This window comes from Akebia trifoliata, chromosome 3 (assembly GCF_017979445.1).
Source record: "Akebia trifoliata isolate Shusen 1 chromosome 3, ASM1797944v1, whole genome shotgun sequence".
In the NCBI taxonomy this organism is placed as follows: Eukaryota; Viridiplantae; Streptophyta; class Magnoliopsida; order Ranunculales; family Lardizabalaceae; genus Akebia; species Akebia trifoliata.
Window position 1 is genome coordinate 30,420,005 of NC_141377.1, and position 18,117 is coordinate 30,438,121.

Below are 18,117 nucleotides of genomic sequence, written 5' to 3' on the forward strand. Positions count from 1 at the left end.
TTCTTTTAAAAGTTAATTTATAAACAAAGGGTTTTATTATAATTAATGGGAAATGGTGCCTGACCCTGGGGCGGTTACCTAATCAAGCAATGGAGCGCCAATGAATAAAGAATTTCTGTTCTTTCTCAGTTTATTTTATTTTTTAATTAGTAATAATTACTCTAATTAAATAAAATAAAATTAAATAAAATTAAATAAAATTAAAATTTCTTCAGTCTTCAGTCTTCAGTCTTCAGTCTTCACTCCTCACTAAATAAAAGTCCCTTCTCACCCACTCTCTTCTTTCACAAGTCACAGACATTTTTCTTCTCTCTCTGTCTCTCCCTTACATACAGACCTCACATATAAGGGGGGGAGAAGAAGGAAAAAAAATCAAAAAAGAGATTTTTCTTTTTATATCTTCTTTGAGGGAGAAAATAAGAGGTTCTTCTTTCATGGGTTTTATGGTGTTTTTCTCTGTTTTGGTTCTATTATTTGTCACCTCTTTTGCAACTTCTATTAATCCCAAAAGAAATCTAAATCTACCTATCTTGGCTTTTGATGAGGGTTATTCTCATCTCTTTGGAGATGATAATCTCCTTATACTTAAAGATGGTAAAACTGTTCATCTCTCCCTTGACCAAAAAACAGGTTTCTCATCTCTTCTTCTCTTTTTTATTTATTTTTAATTCATTTTTGAGCTATTTTTGAGTTTTTTCCACAATATTTTAAATACCCAGGAGCGGGATTTGTTTCTCAAGATCTTTACCTACATGGGTTCTTCAGTGCTTCAATCAAACTTCCTTCAGATTACACTGCAGGGGTTGTAGTAGCTTTTTATGTGAGTAGATCCTTTTTTTATTTTATTTTATTTTATTTTTTTGTGATTTTTTTAAAAATATTTTAAATTTGATTTTTTGATATACAAACCAGATGTCAAATGGAGATATATTTGAGAAGAATCACGACGAGTTGGATTTTGAGTTCTTGGGGAATATTAGAGGGAAAGATTGGAGGATTCAAACCAACATTTATGGCAATGGAAGCTCTAATCTAGGAAGAGAAGAGAGATACAGTCTTTGGTTTGATCCTTCTGAGGATTTCCATCACTACTCCATTCTCTGGACTCATGATCAGATCATGTAAGATCTTTTTTTTTATTTTAAATAATTTATTTATTTTGTATTTTGAGGTTATAATCTCCAAAGGGGTTGGTCTCTTATGTCCTTTTTATTCCTGTTTTAGGTGTTTTACTGTGTTTGTTAACTTGTTTTAACTACGAGGAAATATTTTCTTTTTATGGAAATTTTAGAGAACAGGAAAAAAGAAACAGAGTTTCTCCACCTTTGTGTTTCAGACAAAGGTGGCTTATTCTCATTGTTAGATTCAAAATAATTACAGGTGTTCTGATAGTTCTGTTTATCTTCATAATTTCTTATAAAAAATAAAATAAAATAAAAAAAGTTGTTTTTTTTTAATGGAAATTTTAGAGAACAAAAAAAAATACAGAGCTCTGTATCTCTCTTTCACACCCACTCACACAGCATCAAAGGTGGCAGATTTTCTTTGTTATTTTTTTATGGTAAATTTTCAGAAAAACCAGAGCCCTCTCTCTCTCTCTCTCACACACACACACACACACACTGAGTCACACACACACACACACTGAGTCACACACACAGCATGAAAGGTGGCAATATTTTCAATGTTTGATTAATTACAGATATTCTGATAATTCATGTTCCTCTCCATAATTTCTCATAAAAAAAAGTTGTTTTTTTTTCTTGAAATTTTATCTATCTTATGTGCAAAAAGAAAGTAAATAACCCATTTCTAGTTTTTTGTCATATTTGATGCATTTTAATTATAAAACAAAATCCCAAATTTTTTAAAAGAATTATTATGAAATTAACCTTTTTTCTTCTTTTGCAGATTTTATATTGATAATGTACCCATTAGAGAAATTAAAAGAACTGAAGCAATGGGTGGAGACTTCCCCTCAAAACCAATGTCCTTATACGCTACAATATGGGATGGTTCCAATTGGGCTACCAATGGAGGTCGTTACAAAGTAAATTACAAATATGCCCCTTACATAGCCGAATTTTCCGACTTTATCCTCCATGGCTGTGCTGTTGACCCAATAGAACAACAATCACCGAAATGTGACAAAGGAGACACCAACAATCATCTTCTTGATTTATCAACACTGAAGGAAGAACAAGGGATCACTTCGGGCCAAAGATCCGAAATGGTGAAGTTCAGGAAGAAGTACATGACATACTCTTATTGTTACGATCGGAAACGATATCCATCTCCTTTGTCAGAATGTGTCATACATTCAGGCGAAGCCGAGCGGCTCCGAGAGTTTGATCCGGTGACATTTGGTGGTCGGGGACATCGTCCCCATGGAAAAAGGCACCATAGTAAGAGAACCAGCCGAGCTGGTAGTGGTGGGGGTATCACCACTCTTTGATTAATTTGGGCAGTAATATTTCTTCTTTGTATGGGTATTTTCATCTTTTCACTATTTATTTAGTTGGATCCTTTTATTTTTGTGAATAGAGTAGAAGAGAGGCAAAGGTGGGAAAATTGAGTTTCATTGAGAATCTTTAGCCATTTTCACTATTGATGTCAAGTGGGTGGCCTTTGCTTTGTAATTGATATATGTATATTTTATTTTTCTGATATTTATTTATAATAATATGTATGAATTATGGACAATAAGAGGTGGTATGTAAGATGATGTATTTCGTTTTTCTATGCTTTTATCCTTGTAAATATCAATCATGGGCACTGTTATTCTGAAAATATTGGTCTAAACCATGTCTTTTAATTCCCAAATTTACCTATTCGTTTCTATGGATGATTTGTAAGCCCAATTCAAATTGGAGAGCTGAATTGGTGTCTTGAATCATCTTGGTGACGATTTTTAAACCATGTTTATGATACATTATTAAGAATTTTATAAAATAGGATACACTGATTTTTTTTATAAATTTTATTAGCCAAATTGATACTTATTGTGTTGTCATTTATTGAATTTTCTTTATATCTTTTTTTAGAAAGAATTTTTTTATTTGAGGTTCAAAGTGATTGTATAATTAATACTTTGATAAAATAAGAAAAGGGTTGGATTATTTTGACAAAATCTTAAACAACATCATAGACAGTTTTGTCTTATAGGGTCAAAAAGTTTCGGAATGGGCTGATTTGTTGTGAGGGATTTTTATAGTTAGTAGACCATTCTTACAAAAAATCAGTCAATTCTGAAACTTGTAAATCTTATGAAAAGTGAGTTACAAACTAACAGTAAAAAATTTATAGTTCACAATTCTTCAATTTATAAATTAGAAATTTCAATAGTGACTTATTTTTTGTGAGGATCATTTTATCGTCATAGAGATTCTCCTCACAAAAAATCAATTCATTTTGAAACTTTTAGCTCATGTAAGACAAAATGCTTTGTCTAGAATGTTGTCTAGGATTTTTTCAAAAGAACGCTACCTATCAAATAAATACCAAAATCAAATATCCATAAGTTAAAATTTGATGGCATGAATGTTCTGGTTATAAAAATATCCAAGGAGTGGATCACCTTAGATCCTGAGGATAGGTTTCGGCATGAGATCTCATTATGTGTTACAATGATCCCAAGTGCAAATCTAAAATCCTGTCTTGCTTCCATTAGAGTCCCTGATTTTGAAGGGACTAGGCCTCTTCAAAATTTTGGAGGAACCCTCCTCGTAACATGACAAGTAACTTTTTGTATTTATTATAGACTAATGATAAAATGATGCGCTGACACATAACGTGACAAGGGCACATAATTGTATATCTTTTTCCTTGTGTACCCCGAATAAAAAGATCTATGATTCTGTGCCTTTGCTACATCAGCCTTGTACAAACCACGTATCGTTTATCACTACTCTTTATTTCATATGCTTGCTCTTTTTTTTTCTTTTCCTTCTATCGTTAGGTAACATGCATTGGTCTCAAAAAATTAAGGGTGACATCTTTTGACAACTTACAAGCATGTGTTCATTGGCTGTTATTAACATGGCATGAGAATAACTCCAAATCTCGTACAATAAAGAAGTTGACTATTAGAAAGAAATTTCCAAATAAGAATCAACGTGGATTGGAAAATTTGGATTAAATATGAGTTTTGAATGAAATCTATAAATAAGAGTTCAATAGAAAACAAAAATACGCAATTTCCAATAATACAAAATATTACTCTATCAAATTATCAACTAACTTAATCATCAGAGTATATTTAATGAGAGCATCAACAGGAGATTATATAAGATATGACTGATGGTTTTTCAGAAAATACCATCACAAATATACATCCTTTTTAATATTTTTTTAAATGCTACTAATATTTTAGCCCATTTTGATAAGATTCCCCCCATCACACACAAATTTTTTTTTTTTTCTCTTTGTTGATGCAGGAGTGTTATTGGCAAGGTATGTAGGGGTATTGTTAACATGTGCCCTAAAGGCACATATTAAAGTACAATGAATACACTTTGTAAATTGGATTTTGCATTGAAAATGCCCTTAAAAAAATTATATTTTTTTTATATATCAAAATCCCTGAGATTCCAATTTTCAAAGTGTATTCATTGCACCTTAAAAAAAATTCCATACTTAAGACCCTTGATTTTCCTCTTCAAAAGTCCATATTCAACAAATGCGGTAATTAAAATACTTCATCCCTTCTTTCCAACGTAAATAATTATTAACGTAAAGATTGTAGAACTTGAAGATGACAAATTTTTTTTTGATAGAGGTTGAAATGAGGGTATTTAAGTCAATTTACGTTAAATCTTTCATAATAGACTACAGTGAAAGGGTCAATGTCATCAGTTTGAAAGCACAGCGAATCTCAAATATTCACCATTTATTTACGTTTAGACAAGACGAGAAAGTCCAACAGATAGTAAAGTGTATTGGACCTTTAGGCTTTGGTAGTTGACGTTAAAGGTCATTTTAGTCATTTTACAAGGAGACATTTTGTCAAAAGCTGGAATCGTTGGTCGGCTTCAATAGTTTCTTTGCGCAAGTGGCACAGTTTCTTTGTACACGTGGCAAAATGTGGTCCCCAGGATTGTATCGGTAGATATGGGTTGAGTGGAACCGGGACTATCCTTACTAATAGCCAAAAAAAGGCAAAAAAAAAAAAAAAAAAGAAATTTTAGAAAGCTTTGTCTGAAACAGGAAGGATGGTTCCAAGGTCTTCCACGTGGGGGGAGCTTCGAATATTAGTACTTCGATTTTTTTTTAATTATTTAATGCACCCTGCAAGATATATTTCTTTCTAAATTCACCCTAAATTTCTCCATTGTATCTTGATGGTTCTTTATTAAACTTTTTATTTCTTAATGCCAATGACACCCTTTCAATTGATGAGATCCTCGAGATTAAAATTGTAAATTGTCAATCTCAATATTTGAAAATGAATCGTTGAGATCAATAATCAAATTGTCGAGAACGGATTTGTTATAATAGTCGATCTTGACATTTCAACGTGAATAATTGAGATAAATTGTTGATCTTGAAAATTTGAATTCGAGTTCGTCGTTTTACGGGGGTGAGTGGCATCAAGAAAGAAAGATTTTACTAATTGGGTTGTTAAGGTACCACCCTAAAATTCAGGGAGCATTTACTATTAAATAATTATTTTTTTCCCCTAATGTTTTCAGTCACAAAGTGATGCTGTATTAAATCAGTTGGACTGGGTGGGTCGATTGGGTTGAACCGATCCATTCAATCTCCTAAACTCGAAAGAAAAGCCGAAGAAGTGCTCTAAGTAAAGCAAGCTAATGGGCCAGTCCAATGGACTTGCTTTAGTTTCATGGGCCATCCTCCCTTTCTTTAAAAGACAAACGGATTGGGTCAATTTCGTGTCAGATCAGATAAAGCTTCATCTATCAAAGCAGATGTCGGGTATAAATCCGATTTTCTAATTTATGTTTTTTTTTTGTGCATTTTTTTGGGAAATAAATAATAAAGAAAACTTGAAAATTATTGAAATAAAGCACTGAAACCAATATAAAATTTCTTGATCAAGAAGGAAGAATTATGAAAATTCTATTTAAGAAAAAAAATAATTTGATTTCTTTATGTTGAATAAAGACTGATTGAAATATTAAACAATATTAATTTTGAAGAAAAAAATTTAAAATAAAATTACTTTATCTCTCATAGTTGAACTAGGCATAGGGTTTGTCAATGGGCCAGAAAATTGTCCGATACGCCCCGGTCCGTCATGGACCAAGTTTGGGCTTGGGAGATAGGTTTGATGCTTGGTCTGGCCTGCCCGATTAATACATTTATAATACACGGGCCAGCCTGCATATAGGCTTGAATACATCCGGGTACGGCTGGGACCGGTTGTTCTTGGACCTATTCTATCTTCTATAGTGTAGTCCAATCGGGTCTAGCCCCAACCTGACCCGGCTCATTGACAGCCTAACTGGACACAGTATTAGAACATAAAATTACTTGACCAAATCTGATCTCAATCAAGAAATTCGGTTTGGGTCGGATCCGATTTTAGTGAATAGAAAGTGGTTCGGATATGATTTTAGTCAGTCAAATCCAAGTCAGATCTGATTGAATATAGAAAATCAAATCTGAATATCAATAAATTCATATCCGACCCATTTTATGCCCTAGACAATATCTGATTTGGTCCAACCTTCAAAGAATTACACAACGTCCTAGGGAATTCCATTCCTCAAAGTCTTGAGAGAGCTATTGGTCCTCCCTTTTAAAGTAAGTTCCTTAACTAATGCATGAGAGAATAAGGTGGTGTTTGTTACCGCTTCAAAACGCGGAGTTCACTGCGTTTGCGGTGAAAAACTGCGGTTTGCAGTGTAATTACCGTTTGGTAAAAACGGCGTTACGAAATTGCGGTTCGAAATTGCGTTTTAAAACGCAAATTTGAGAAGCTCAATAAAGGCGCTTTTTTATTCGCGTTTGCGGGGGAATTCATCACCGAATAAATGGTTCGTGTGTAAAGACTATTTTACCCCTGCCCCTTCTCTCTATTCTCTTCGACATAACCCTTCTTCGACCGAAGCTCTCGATCTCACCTCTCTCTCTCGCACACCTCTCGATCTCACCTCTCTCTCTCTCTCTCTCTCTCTCTCTCTCCCTCTCTCTACTTATTTTCTTCTCTTCTCTGTCGAGGAGCATCTCACACGGCTCGCACAGATCTGCCTGAACCACAGATGTCTCACAGATCTCTCTGTCTCTAAGTTCTCTCTCTTTCTATCAAGCTTCACACAGATCTGCGTGAACGAAGGAGTTTGACTTCGTCTCTTCTCTCTCATCGATTCCCAATCTTTGAATTTTTTTTAAATTTCTTGATTAATCCATGGAAATGGAGTCTCTTTCGAATGGCGATTCAGTCTCTGCAGTTGCAGCTGCAGTCGCATCAGTTCCACCATCGAGACTGAACAACCTAGCCGAATCGCTGAAGCTCGAACACCATTTATTGAGGGTTCCATTTGAATAGTTGAAGAAATTGGTGCGAACGAGTCATCGGATCGTGGAGAAAGAGGTTTTCTATTGTGATCTCAAGTGTCTCCGAAGCTGAAATCGCGAACTCTCCAAAGAAGAAGTTGTTCATCATCTCACTTCACTCGTTTCAAGATTACAAGGCCTCAAAAGAAAGGTAAGTGATCTTAATTTTTTTGTTTGATTTAATGAGAATTACTAGAGATTTGATACCTAAATCGATATTTGATGGAATGAAGAACAATCAGTTGGAAGAGATTAATTTGTCTGATTTAGTGAGAATTAGGAGATATTTATACCTAAATTGGTATCTGATTCCATGAACAATCAATTGGAAGAGCTTAATTTGTATGATTTAGTGAGAATTATGAGAGATTTAATCCCGAAATTGATAACTGATGGCATGAACAATCAGTTGGAAGAACTTTATTTTTCTGATTTAGTGAGAATTATGAGATATTTAATACCGAAATTGATATCTTATGGCATGAAGAACAATCAGTTGGAAGTGCTTAATTTCTCTGATTTGTTTGTTAGGTAATTTTTTATATCTTTGTTGGATTGTATGAATAGTGGTATTCTTAGGAAGCATCTAGTGCAGATGCCTTTCAATTTAAGCGACTCTATATGAGAATTAGGCTTGTTTTGCTAGCTCCATGATTGGATAGCTGGTGATTCATTAGGTTGATGTCTGCTGTAAAATAGTATCAAATCCCTTAAGATGGATCTAAAATGTCACCCAAAGGGACCGTAAGACATTTGAACTTTTGTAGGATTAGGATTATACTAGTGTCTACTGAAAAAGGTTGGCTATGATTAAGATAAGGTCTTTATGCATTTTAGGTGCACTATAAACTTTAAGGGTATTCTAGTCATTTTACCCTAATACAGCAGATTCTAAAAGCTGTATCAAACAATAATTATCAGATTCTGGTAAACAGCACAGCACTTTTACAAAGCTCTATCAAACAAGCTTTCAGTGTTTCAGCTTCTAACAGCAGATTCTGACAGCAGATTCTGACAGCAAAAGCTGACAGCAGATTCAAGCAGCTGAATCAAACGGGGCCTAAGTCTTCCATTGTCAGTAATTTTTCTTGGATGTATTATCTTTGGATTTCAAAGTAATGTATATTAATAATGTTGAGTTTAGTCCTACATCAGCCACTCATTGCCTTGTCTCTCTCCTTATAAGCTTGTAGGCCTCTTCACTCATTGTCAATAGGTTTTGAATTCGACCTCCTGTAGACATCAAGTTTTTATGAAAACCTTACAAATTTTATAAAATAAATTAGATCTCTAAAGTCATAAATAGGCTACATATTTAAATTGGGACTCATTGATTGGGACGGGATTTATATGGTTTAGATTTGGATTTTTACAGATAAAGCTTAAGATCTAACAAATTCAAATGATCCATATATTAAATATCGAGTCCTATACCAAAATAATTGAGTTTGACTCAATAATAATTCATAAAATCCTTAAAATTAGATTTGGACGAATTTAACCTTTAGATAAATGAATTAAAACTCTCTAAGTCAGGGCATAATTGAAAAGTTAAATTATCCTTAAGTCTATAAATACCAAAGTCTCTCTCATTGAGAGGAGATAAGGATCACTTTATCTCTCTCATTCTAAAAAAGAAGAAGCTCTCAAGCTCTCCTCTAAAGACAAAGTAAAGTTCTTAAGAGATCCAAACTCAGATTAAAGAGAAGATCAAGCATGAAACCTTTCTTTAGAAGTCAAGAAAATCTTCTTAGTCGATAAATCGCGAAGTCCAAGAAGAAAATAAACCTACAGAAGTCTCTACAGAAGATTAAACACAAACAAAGTCATCATCAAAGAAACTTTCTCAACTGATAAAACACAAAGTAAGGAGAGAAGAAAAACTACATACGTCACTATTTTATACTTGTCTGTTAATTAGAAGAATATATTGAGATTTGGATTTCCTTTTCATTCAATTCAATAAAATCATTTACGATCTTATTTCATGAATCTTGAAGTAGATTTGTTAAAATTTGTTATCGACACCCTCAAATTTATCAAGGTATCAAAGCATCTATTTCTCTCTTCCGCGTCACCCAATCCCTATCTCCATGGCCAACCCACATGTGCAGACACACTCTTATAATGTGTACGGAACCAGAAATGCTTTTTTTTATTTATCAAGATATGAGTTTTGTGCACACGTCCACATCAACAATGTCTGACACGATACCAATTTTAATATCACTCCACACGACTCTTTTGATAATGTATATTACTTTTTTTTTTTTCACTTGTCATCTATTGCGCGGAAAAGTCATGATGTCATGAGCAATAATTTTTTGGGACCATTAAAGTTTTGTAAGTGGATCATTTGATGAACACACTAAAAAAGAATCAACTTGATTGGTCATTTATGATGATGAGGTTGATATTTATTTCAAATCTTATTTAGTAATTCTTTTGTAAGGAAATCTATGTTCTATGTTCAACCTTGGTTTTGTTCTGACTTCTATTTCCTTTAACGACTTCTATTAATTACGTTAAACAACAACTTTGTGCCCCCAAGTCGGTAATCATTCTTGTCCAATATAGAGATAATTTTAGATAAAATTAGCTATAGTGCTGATTATCAAACTAGAAAATCTTCGAGGCTGACTAACGTGGTATGGACAAGTAACCATAGATCTACTTTCTCGGGATACACAACTGTACATCTTCATAAAATGTAAAATTGTGTATCCCGAGGAAAGATATCTATGTTTCATGTTCATACCACGTCAGCCGAGTATTGACGGAGTCCGACTTTGAAGGGCCAGGCCACATCAAAATTTGGAGGAACCCTCCTCTTGATATGACACGTAGCTTTTGTGAATATTTCATGCCTCCCTACTTTTTTGTTAATATTTGAGATACCTCCTTAAAGACACCACGTGTTATTTGCAGAAGAGGATTTTGTGCGATTTTTTTGTTCAGCCCCTCTTAACTCTTATATTTTTCACACTCTTATTATTATTTGATAATTAAAACAAATTCAATGGATATTGCAACATTGTTCTTGACTTTTTGTCAAATAAGATTAATCTTACCAACTTAGTAAGATTAAAATCTTACTAAGGGTCGTTGACTTCGCCTTGTGACAAAAAAATATGATTGTAAATGATAAAATTTGAGAGCTACCTAAACTTTTATTTATTACACCTCAATTAAAGAACACCATCCAAACATCACAAAGGTTTGGCTCAAACTATTTGAACGTGTTATAATGTGTTGTATTGATGAGATTATAATTTCAGTCAAACCTGTAATGTTTTAAGAGTGTGTTTTAATCTTTAATTGGGGTGTAACAAATAACTTAAGAAATTGGAGTATAATAAGAAATAATTGGAGTGCCAATAGAAACTTTCTAAATTATTGATTTCAGAATTAAATTGAAGAGCGCATTGTTTTGGTAAATTTTCAAATTTTATTGCATATTTTGGTGAATTACCCAGTCAAACTTGTAATCCAGCTTGAAAAAAATTAATCAGTAGTGATGTTCCATGATTCAGTTTTTAATACATAAAAATAAAACAGGTTAATACTTGATAAAATAAAATTTTCAATTAAAAAAAAAAAAAATGAAAGATTACATCTCTAAATAAATTAAAAGTATCAAATACATAAATTCACAAATTCAATATCAAACAAACTCTAGAGACAAACATAATTTAAATAAAATTGAAAATCATTTTAAGTTTCAATGAATGAAAAAGTTTCAATGTTTTTGAATCATACCTTGTGTTCAAAATAGTTAAAACCCAATCTTTCAAGCAAAACCTTCTTCTATGCACGACATGCCAATAATAATAATAATAATAAAACACAGAGGTCAAACATGAATTCAATAATAAAAAATGAGATCAAAGAAAATTCATTCGATGGGAGAATTATTTTTACCTCTTGATTCGTAAAGTTTGAGAAATTATGAGTAAAATAGACAAAATTAGAGAGAGAGAAACTATACATAATATGGACTAATTTTCAAACTTAGGAAACCTATTTCAATCTCTAATAGAAGTCCTTTTATGAAACACACTAGTAAATATTTATTGAACTAGAAGTAATAGTGTTGCAACATAGACTGAATTTGTTTTAACTATCAAATAATACAAGGGTGTGATCCCAGTAAGATTCAAATCTTACTAAATTGGTAAGATTAGTCTTCCTTTACAAGAAAAACAAAAAAAGTAAAAAAAACAAGAATAATGCTGAAGTGACTCAGAGCATTCATTCCTGGTAGGTGGTGATTTCAATATCCAATATGAGCATTAATTCCTCAGGGGCCGCCCATGAGGGACTAGTCCTTGGACAAGACCATCATCTATGGACTGGGCAAAGCCCAAATATGGATCCAGTCCGCTATCTACAAGGATACCTTGTTATAAAAAAAAAAAAAAAAAAAAAAAAGAAGAAGAAGAAGAAGAAGAAGAAGTAGAAGTAGAAGTAGAAGAAGATATTGGTGATTTTTTTGGGCACTTTCGCATAAGATCATGCATATTCATTGAGCTAAATATTTTCTAGAATTTTCTGAAACTTTTATACCTTTTAAACATTTTAAATTAATTTCGTGATGTTACTGAGCATGACATGTGTGAAAATACCAAAATTAGTAAATTTACATATTCAAAATTGGAATAAAAATATTATATTTAATTTTGGATTTTTTAATACCTTGAAATAAACAAAAAGGTTAGGAATAAAAATCAATGGTTTTATAGCTTAAAAACCAATTTTCCATTAATCTGTTAGCCCACCAAAAAACATCACTCTAATAAAAAATCTGGTATTTTTATACACTACACTAATGATGGGTTGACATTGGATTTAGTGCGATTCTCACATTTTTGACATGGAAGTGCACACATAACCGTAAATGCTTTTTTACTTGTATCTCAAGAAAACACATCTATGGTTATTTATGCACCTCATGTCAGAGATGTGAGAATCCCAGTAAATCCAAATGTCACCCTAGCACGACCCTTTGAGTAGGAAACTTTACTGTTTGTACATCATACTAGCACCCACATAACCTATTAATGTCGTTTTTATTTGAAGTATAGTCAATAAGTACATTGACTATACTTCAAATAGGTTGACTATATAGAAAAAGTCAATGGATCCTAGAAGAAACCAACATTATATTAAGTAGAACAGTGTCTAATGCTTTCTTGATTTATAACTTGATCCACATGTTTTCTTTATTATATACCCACCTCAATCTACATTCGGAGTCAACCCATGGTTTCTAGTCCTCGATTACATGGAAACTCAAAACCTAACATCAAAAAACCTACATCAATGGGTATCTAATAAGGGAAATGTTCGGCACCCTACGCTTTACCGTACACTTCACTCTACGTGTTTTGTTCTACATGGGTTAGAAATTTTGGAATGGGATGATTTTTGGTAAGGATGATCTCTACAGTTAGAAGATCCTCCTCACCAAAAATCAGCCAATTCCGAAATTTCTAGTCCCATGTTTACAAGTTGAAAAATCGTGGATCGTCCATTTTTTGTAAACCATTTTTGATGGGGTTAGAAGTTTTGGAATGGGCTGATTTTTGGTGAGGATGATCTTCTCACCATAGAGATCATCCTCACCAAAAATCAGCATATTCCAAAACTTCTAACCCATGTGGGACAAAACACGTAGGGTAAAATGTAGGGTGCTGAACGGGACCCATCTACTAATCCAAACCTAGATCGATGTGTCTTATGAGGACCTTAAAAATAAGAGAAGACCTTAGGTCAAAGGGCGAAGTCATCAATTTTAAAACATAAGGGACATCTCAAATATTCACCAAATTGTGGAAAGGTATATATGTTAAAAATCACCCAAAAATTAGATTGGTTATTTTACAAATTCGGCTGGATCATTGGTCAAACTGTTTGAGCTGTAGATGATGATAAAATAAAGAATAAAGGAAAATCTTGACAAGCAAGAGTCGAAGCACAGAGACAACGTTAATCCAAAGTATTTTTACTTCTAATCCAATTCAAGTTTATGTAATTGATTAAAAATAATTTTCGAGAGAGATTTATCTAATATAAACTACTAAAACAAAAACTTAAAAATATGATAGAAAAGTATAGATCAATTAGATCAACCTTTACAAAGCTTTATTAGTGAATTCTGATTTTCTTTTTTATCTTGATCCACTAAATAAAACTAATGTTTGTGATCGGAAAATTAAACAGTTATAATACAAACGAAATCAAAAGTATGCAATAAAATTAAGCCTAGATTATTAGATAAACATTAATTATTTTCTGTAAAGCATGGTTCTTCTTGAATTTATCAAAGAAAGAAACCATTAGAACTTTGAGAAACATTCATTGTTCAACCTAATAATAAATACCTAATACTATCATAATAAAATTATGAAGCAATTACGAGAATAGTAAAACATTAATAAATGTTGCTCCAACTACCTCAACCAATCTAACGGAGATTTAGCCAACAATCATCGTAAGAACAATAAAGTAAAAAAAACATGAAAAATAGAAGAGAGTGAAAGAAAGAAATATCTTTATTGCTTCTTGACTTGAAACCGACAGAGTCTCCTTACAATTTTCGTAAAATTAAGAAACTGAAAATAAAAACCTAAAATTAAAATAATAGAAAAAAGAAAAGTTGATTTCCAAAGAGATAAGAGATCCCTATACGGGAGATTGAAGATTTTCAAGAGCAGATATCCTTTAGTCTGATATCCTATTTATAGAGAGACCAGATTAAGATTTCATGGGTAATTAGGGTTTTGAAAATATTATGTGATTACAAAAATATCAAAGTCATACTTTAATACGAATGTCTTTTAGCTGCCAAGTTTCAGTATGAATTTAAGGCTTGACTTTCTTCGTTGATCACACCGCCACCATTAACCATGACGCCGCGATATAATTTTGCTTAATTGAATTAAATTTTGGTCGACGGTCTTATTTTAGATCTTGGATTACAATGGTAACTTCGGAGTTTTCTGATTCGTCTTGAAACTTTGCGAATATTTCCTGTTACACGTAAATAATAGTAATTAGTTCCGAAATAGATAATTAAATTGAAAACAATAATTATTATGGACTAACGATGAACTATATGCAATTAGAAGGTTTAGTGTATGATTTACAGATAAAGCTTATGCAATTAAGGTTCTAGAAACCACTTTCTAGACCCTGATCACGAACCAGTTGAATTCGATGGACCAATTGGTTATTTTAAAATTGGTGTTTTTGTTCGGTTGACTCCACCTTTAAAACTTATTGAATCTGGTTCAAACTTGTCCGACTATATGGTTTGGTTCAATTTTTAAAACATTGGTTTCTATTTTTCATAGAAATGGAATCTCTATGTATTTACAAACAACCAAACTTGTAAATAAGGCTTAAAATGGTCGGATATGGTCTGGATATGAGTATGTCCATATCCATATCCATATCCAATTTTTTATTCGTATTCATATCTGGATCCGGATCTAACTCGAATCCTAATAGTTAAAACCATATCCGAACCATTTTACTTTTATCAAATCCATATCTAGATCCGATCCGATTGAATTAAATTATTCGAATCGGTTAGGTCAGATAATGTCAAACCATTTAAGATGATTTTAAATAAAATTGCTAAAATGTGGTCAAATGGTGACTTAAACTCAAGACCTCTCCATTTTAAAGAGATGTCTTGACCATTACACCCAACTATTGTTGGTTGATGGAAGACAATTTAAAAAATATAAACATACAACTTGCAAAGTAATATATCATTTGGATCTTGATGGATATATGAATGAATCTGTATATAACTCAGATCCGACTCGGATCAAGGGACATCAACCCATATCCAAACCATATTTTAATTCAAATATACTTCATGGGACCAAATCAGTTAAATTCGGATTCGGTGCACTCGAATTTTGGATAAAATCCATACCATTTTAAACCCTACTTGGAGTTGGGATTAACTTTGGTAAAAACAAGAATGCAAATTTTAAGTTTATCAAGGATCGGGTTTTCCAACATATTATGATCTGGAAAGGGAAGCTCTTGAACCAAGAAGGTAGAGGTATCTTGATTAAAGCAGTAGTCCAAGCAATTCCAACCCACTTTATGAGTTGTTTTATGATCCCTTCAGAAATGCTAAAAGACATAAACAAAATGACATCACAACTTTGGTGGGTAATTTGGAAAGGAATCAAATTCATTAGACTAGTTGGGAGCGCCTATGCAAAGGGAAGTTTAGAAAATGATGTTATGGATTTTGTGATTTAAAACTCTTCAACATTGCTTTACTAGCCAAACTGGGATGGAAGATCATTCACAAGTTTGAAAGTCTATGCTGTTGCATTATGAAAGGTTTCTCTATTTCCTTCATTCAAAATTTTGGAAGTAAAAAAAAGTTACAGAGCCTCTTGGGGATGGAGGAGTGCCCTTGCATGAAAGGTTACTCTCTTTAAAGGCTTGCAAAAACAAGTAGGGGATGGAAAAAGAATATGTTCCCTTCCAAATTCTTTTATCTTAACTAATCAGCTTTGTAATACTCATGCTCATTGGGTTAGTGACTTGTGTCATGGGAATAAATGGAATTATTTTTTGAGATCCCTCTTTTTCTTTGTGAGAAACAAATTTTATCATTAAAATTTCACTTGGTGAAAACGCCTTCGATCCGCGGGGTGTGCAGATTCGCTTTTGATTTTTGAGGTTTGGGAGTCGTCACCTAGTTATTATGGTCTAGGAACCAAATATTGATTCTAACAAATAAAACAACTAATCGAATAAAAAGAAACTATGGTCCGAGGATCACGTTATGGGGTTTGAAAGTGTTAGGCACCAACCCCATCCGGTAAACGCCGATTTTTACTATTTTTCAAAAAACGATTACATTGCAAAAAAAAAGAAAAAGACCTAGAACAAATAAAAAAGAAGTAAAAAAGTATACCTAGATGATCGCAACGATTTGTTTCCTTAGAGTTGGCGGAGAGACTCTTCGTATGAGATTCTTTGTTTTTCCTCCATTACTGGATCTGCTTCAGATCTCCAAGTTGAGGTGTCTTCTTCTTAGATCTGAGTATTTTCTAATTTTTTGATTTATTTCTAGGTATTTTTGAAGAGTTTTTAGGTATTTTTTGAGCAAAAATTGGGGTTTGGATATTAGGTAGGAAGTTGGGACTTAAAATCAAGGTTTGGAGAAGGCTAAGGAGACTTTTTAACCTACTTTTTCTAGGGTTTATTTTGACTTGCGAAATTAGGTTGTGGAAGCTCTATATTTATAGAACTTTTTGGAAGAATTAGGATTTGACTAAGTCTCCTTTTAAATGAGATAATTAGGATTTTGACTTAATTCTTATTTGATTGACTAGGTTTCTTTAGATTAGGGTTTTAATTAGGGTTTTGACTTAAGTCTTATGTGATTGACTTATTTTTTTGAAATTAGATTTTTTAATCTTGCGTACAATGAAAGAATATATTTTTAAGTCTTGTGGAGAACCCCCTAATTATATCTCTAATTATTTGGACCCCCAGATGGAAGGGTCTTTTAATAAAATATCAAGGGGCTCCGCTTAAATAAGTGGACAACCATCAACAATTTTGCTTGAGGGATTGATTGATTAATTTTCTTGGTTTAGATTTTTAAATCAATTTTATTAAGGTTTCAATTTATGTTAATTAATGTTTTATTTATTAATTTCAAAATTTAAAACTTTTAAAATTGGAAAATTACTATTTTATCCCCGAAGAGAATTTTTGCGTTTCAAGTCGTTTTTCGATATTCTGGGATGTTTTGGAATCGATTTTTCGTAAAGAATTCGATGGGATTATAGGTTTGTGTCACTTATGAAATTTTTGGTGTGAAATGATTGTGAACCCTTATGAGGGGCATTTCCGTAATTTGGTGAAAATTGGTGGAATGATTTATTTGATTTCATTTTGTTATTTTATGTATTCAAATGGATTTTTCTAAGCGTAATGTAGGCTCTAGGGATGTTTTGATGTTAGGGGTATTCTGGTAATTTGATCATTTTTAGTGATTTTTATCGTAAAACTTCTTTTTGTATGAAAAATGATGGTTTCTACATTTTGGATAGTATTTTCTTAGCGTAGCATGATTTCTAGAGTTTTGTTTGCTTGAGATACCTCATCTGAATTTCTGAAACATATCTAGTAACAGATATAGCATTGGAATAATCATCCATCATCGGGAATCGTCACGATCGGGTTGACGAGTTGATTAATTAGGTGTAGACACCCCATTTTTGCATCCGCCTGATTAATCAACTCGTCAACCCGATTGCAATGATTCCTAATGATGGATGTGTATTCCAATGCTTTATTTTGTTACCAGATATGTTTCAGAAATCCGGATGAGGTATCTCGAACTGACAAAACCTTAGAAATTACGCTACGCTAGGAAAATACGACCCCAGAAACATAGAAATCATCATCTTGCAGACCAGAAAGAAATTTCACGATAAAAATCACTAAAAATTACCAAATTACCAAAATATCCCTAACCTCAAAACAACCCTAGAGCCTACGTTACGCTTAGGAAAACTCTCTCGAACACATAAAATAACAAATCGGAAC

The 18,117-nt window shown here is 32.7% G+C and overlaps 1 protein-coding gene across 1 annotated transcript; it reads left to right on the forward strand.

Annotated features, from left to right (window-relative positions):
- Window positions 1-263: 263 nt before the first annotated feature.
- Window positions 264-2,740, forward strand: LOC147406335 (putative xyloglucan endotransglucosylase/hydrolase protein 27). The gene is made up of 4 exons (XM_086434291.1): window positions 264-630; window positions 720-820; window positions 913-1,121; window positions 1,912-2,740. Exons 1-4 carry the CDS (start codon window positions 435-437, stop codon window positions 2,453-2,455), a joined length of 1,050 nt encoding a protein of 349 aa, XP_086290417.1. The 5' UTR covers window positions 264-434; the 3' UTR covers window positions 2,456-2,740.
- Window positions 2,741-18,117: the final 15,377 nt, after the last annotated feature.

What these genes read in the sequence shown, in the direction of transcription:
- LOC147406335 (XM_086434291.1), top strand. Translation starts at nt 435, where the DNA reads ATGGGTTTTATGGTGTTTTTCTCTGTTTTGGTTCTATTATTTGTCACC. An exon ending in CTCCCTTGACCAAAAAACAG is followed by an intron (nt 631 to 719) that starts GTTTCTCATCTC and finishes TTAAATACCCAG; the next exon opens with GAGCGGGATTTGTTTCTCAA. An exon ending in GGGTTGTAGTAGCTTTTTAT is followed by an intron (nt 821 to 912) that starts GTGAGTAGATCC and finishes TATACAAACCAG; the next exon opens with ATGTCAAATGGAGATATATT.